This window comes from Moschus berezovskii, chromosome X, assembly GCF_049115385.1.
Source record: "Moschus berezovskii isolate FMDL1 chromosome X, NW_MosBer_1.0, whole genome shotgun sequence".
In the NCBI taxonomy this organism is placed as follows: Eukaryota; Metazoa; Chordata; class Mammalia; order Artiodactyla; family Moschidae; genus Moschus; species Moschus berezovskii.
Window position 1 is genome coordinate 135532805 of NC_142488.1, and position 3344 is coordinate 135536148.

Genomic DNA, 3344 nt, shown 5'->3' on the forward strand with positions numbered 1-3344 from the left:
TTTGTTGAGGGGAGTGGCCACTGCTCCACCCATATTGGGGGTCCCAGCGTCCATGTGATAGGGGGCGCCGAGGGAGCAGTGGCCTTTAGAACTGGGGGTGGGCTTCTTTCCATCTTGTTAGTGGTTCTCCTTTTCTCAACTTTTCGAATTCTGGGTCCCCTCGGTAGTTTGGGATACTAGGGGGTGTAAATTGTTGTTGGTATTCTTCCTCATCTAATATATCTTGATAGAACCCTCTGTAATCTGTGGTAATGTAAGCGTCTGCCTGTCCCAGGATATCATGACCTAGTAAGTGGGCATTAATCCCAGGGGCAATGAGAGGCTTGACTAAGCCTTCAGTCCCGTCTGGGTCTTCCCATTTTAGCCATTTAGTGGACTCTCGAGAGGGGGTGTTACCCCCAATGCCTGCTAATTGAGGGCTGTCTATTGTAGACCAGTTGGGGGGTACTTCTTCTTGTCTCAATATAGTTCTGTCAGCACCTGTATCAACTAGGCATCTGAACTTTTTTCCTCCTATAGTCATGTCCATTTTTGGCCTAAGTCCGGGCACTATGGGGACTGTCCATTTGACTTCAGGCTTCCTATATATAGGTTTATCAATGCCTATTAATTGGTAAGGGGGCTTTCTGGTAGAACTGCACCTGGGGAAGGGCTTTTTTAATTTATCAGACATCTCTTGGGAGAGTTCAGTAACCTCAGGCTGGCATACCCCGGGAGGAGGGCTTGGGGCTTCCCCTTGGGATGACGGGGCTGGGGAGTGCCCCTCACTTAGTTTAAAGGCTTCCCATCTTTATCAAATCTGGACCTACAATCTATTCTCCAATGGTATCCCTTTTAACAACGTGGGCAGGGGGTTGTAGGTGGTCCTCTATTTCCAATTCTCTCCGGCCTCAGGGGGAAGTCCTTTTTAAAGTCTTTTCCACATTGGTAACAGCATCTGCCCTTATTCTCCTTTTGGGTCCCTTCTGAGCCTGAGCTTTGAGTGGTTGCCACTTTGTTAAGAGCCGAGGTCAAAGCAGCGGCCAGAGCTTTAGTTTGAGCCTCTAGGGCTGCCACCATTGTTTGCGCCTGGTGATAGTGTGTTCCAATATCTTTGGTGGCTATTACCCAATGTTCCATTGACCTATCTTTTTGCCCAGCACAAGCCAACTTATGGTCTGAATTCATTCCTTCCCATACCAACATTTTAATGAATTTGTGTCTCAAAGGGCCTGGAGGGAACTTTCTTTGCATGCTCTTTTCTACTCTGTTGATAAAGGTGGGGAGGTCTTCATTATTTTTCTGGGTGATCCCTAATATTACGGGCTCACTGGGACCCTCCTCTAACTTTTTCCAGGGGGCTAGGCAAATGGTCCGAACTTGATCCGTGTATGGGGCCGGTATGGCAGCTTGTTGTATACCTGTGCTCCATTGATCGGCTGTGCCAGATAACATTCCAAATGTTATGGGAATAACAGGATTGGCAGCCTGGTTCCCTTCAGCTTGGGTATGGCATTCCTCCTTAAAGAAGGCGCACCATTTAATATACTGGTTACTAGGAAGGACCGCTTTACATAACATTTTCCAATCCTGTGTTGTACAGGGTTGGTGGGCTAGGCCCTGGAGAATAGTCTCTGCCCATGGGTAGTTGGGGCCATCTTCTGCTACTGCCTTTTTGATCTCTTTAAGATCATTTGGTTCTCAGCGGTACCAAGCTGCTGGTCGATTGCCCCCAGGGTTTACATTAACAGGGAAGGCTTGTATTGAATTTGTAAAAGGTGGTGGCCTTCCCCAAGGGTCCTCTGGGTAGGTTTATCTTCTCCAAGGGGATTCTTCTACCGGATGGGGCTGGGCATCATTGACCTCCTTTTTGTCTGTGGGCATCAGTGGAGGGTAGAGGCGGGATTTGGGAATCTCAGGCTTGGGCATGCTAGGTGGGTTTTCGCCATTATTGGGTTTATCTTCCCCCCATATTGGTGGCCATAGGTTATTATTTATGGTGATGTCCTTTTCTCCCTCCTCACTGCCCGGGGTCAGCTGTTCTTTCTCAAATTGTTCCCATGGTTTATCACAATCAGGTGTAGAAGCTCCTTCTCCATTGGGGGATTTAGATTCAGTAGAGAAACAGCTCTTAAGGGCAGTAATGGTGGGTTAGAACCCTAAGGGTGGGTCTTCCCCGTCTTGTATTTCCCTCTTTCTTGCTAGGACATGTATTCTGTCCCAAGTATCCCAGGAGAATAGGTTGGCTGAGTCTACCCATGGGTCCAACCAGGTGATAGTTCCCCAGACCTTAACGGCCTGGGTATCAGAAATTTCTAGTCCCCTACTTTTGAGCATATATCGTAGGGCCTTAAGAGCAGGTTCATCTGTCTTGCTTATGGAGTTCCCCATGATTCAAGAGAGACCACAGATAGTTAGAAAGGTTGCCAGGGATATCCACTGAAAAAGCCTCATGGGGTGCGGTGGTGGCCTGTATCTTGGGATTGTGGTATGCTTTGACAATGGTGTGCCTGAATATTGCACGGAAATTTTGCTTCCAGGAGGCGGGCGCCCTGATGGCTTCTAGCCTGTTCCGTGACCTCATTATCCTATCACGGGAGTCTTCTAGTGGCGGGCGCCCAGGCTCTTAAGTGCCTGACCCGTGCCCACAGGGTGGTATTGGCCTTGCCCCTGGCAATGAAAGGGAAGGAGGGAGTTCACCTGATTGGGCTCACGTTACTAGACCACCAACTCAGAGAGCCTTCAGTTATCCCCCAGGGAGTGCCCTGGGCAGGAAACCTCAGTTGCCCCACTGAATGATTGCCATTCACTGAACTCCTTAGAAAGAAGGAGAAGAAGAAACGGGAGGAAAGAAAAATGAAGAAAGGATGAAAATGTGAAGAAGTAGGGTCAGTTGCTGTACTCACCCCTGGAGGTTTCTTTTCAACCTGCAAACACTTACCTTGGGGTTGTGGTACTCAGTGGGACCACTGAATTGAAGCCGGAGGGCTGTCTCGTCGTCTCTCTTTCAAGACCGTGCAGTGGGGGTGGTTTTCACCGAGAAGATCCGAGTCACGGCACCAGATGTGGGTCCTTCCAGCACCAAGCGTGGAATCCCCTCTCTCCCTTTCCCTTCTCCTGCCCCGTAGCGCTCCAAGACAAGCCAGAGATTGAGGGGAGCCTCGGTCTCGGCAAGAGAGCTGCCCGGAATTAGCCCCTCCAGGGATCTAGGTCCAAAGGAGCAAGCCCCAAAGAAGAGGTGAGTGGACCGCCCGCCCCACAGCCTCCCTCACCCGGGGAGAAACACTCAGACACAGTGGGGGTTCTGTCAAGGCGGTTCCGTTTTATTGGTTTAAGCTCCTCCTATATATAGGCAAGCACAGGGC

At 49.9% G+C, this 3344-nt stretch overlaps 1 protein-coding gene across 1 annotated transcript; it reads right to left on the bottom strand.

Annotated features, from left to right (window-relative positions):
• Nucleotides 1-834: 834 nt before the first annotated feature.
• On the bottom strand, nucleotides 835-1560 carry LOC148773469 (endogenous retrovirus group K member 6 Gag polyprotein-like). Its single transcript, XM_088834310.1, has one exon. It carries the CDS (start codon nucleotides 1558-1560, stop codon nucleotides 835-837), a length of 726 nt encoding a protein of 241 aa, XP_088690436.1.
• Nucleotides 1561-3344: the final 1784 nt, after the last annotated feature.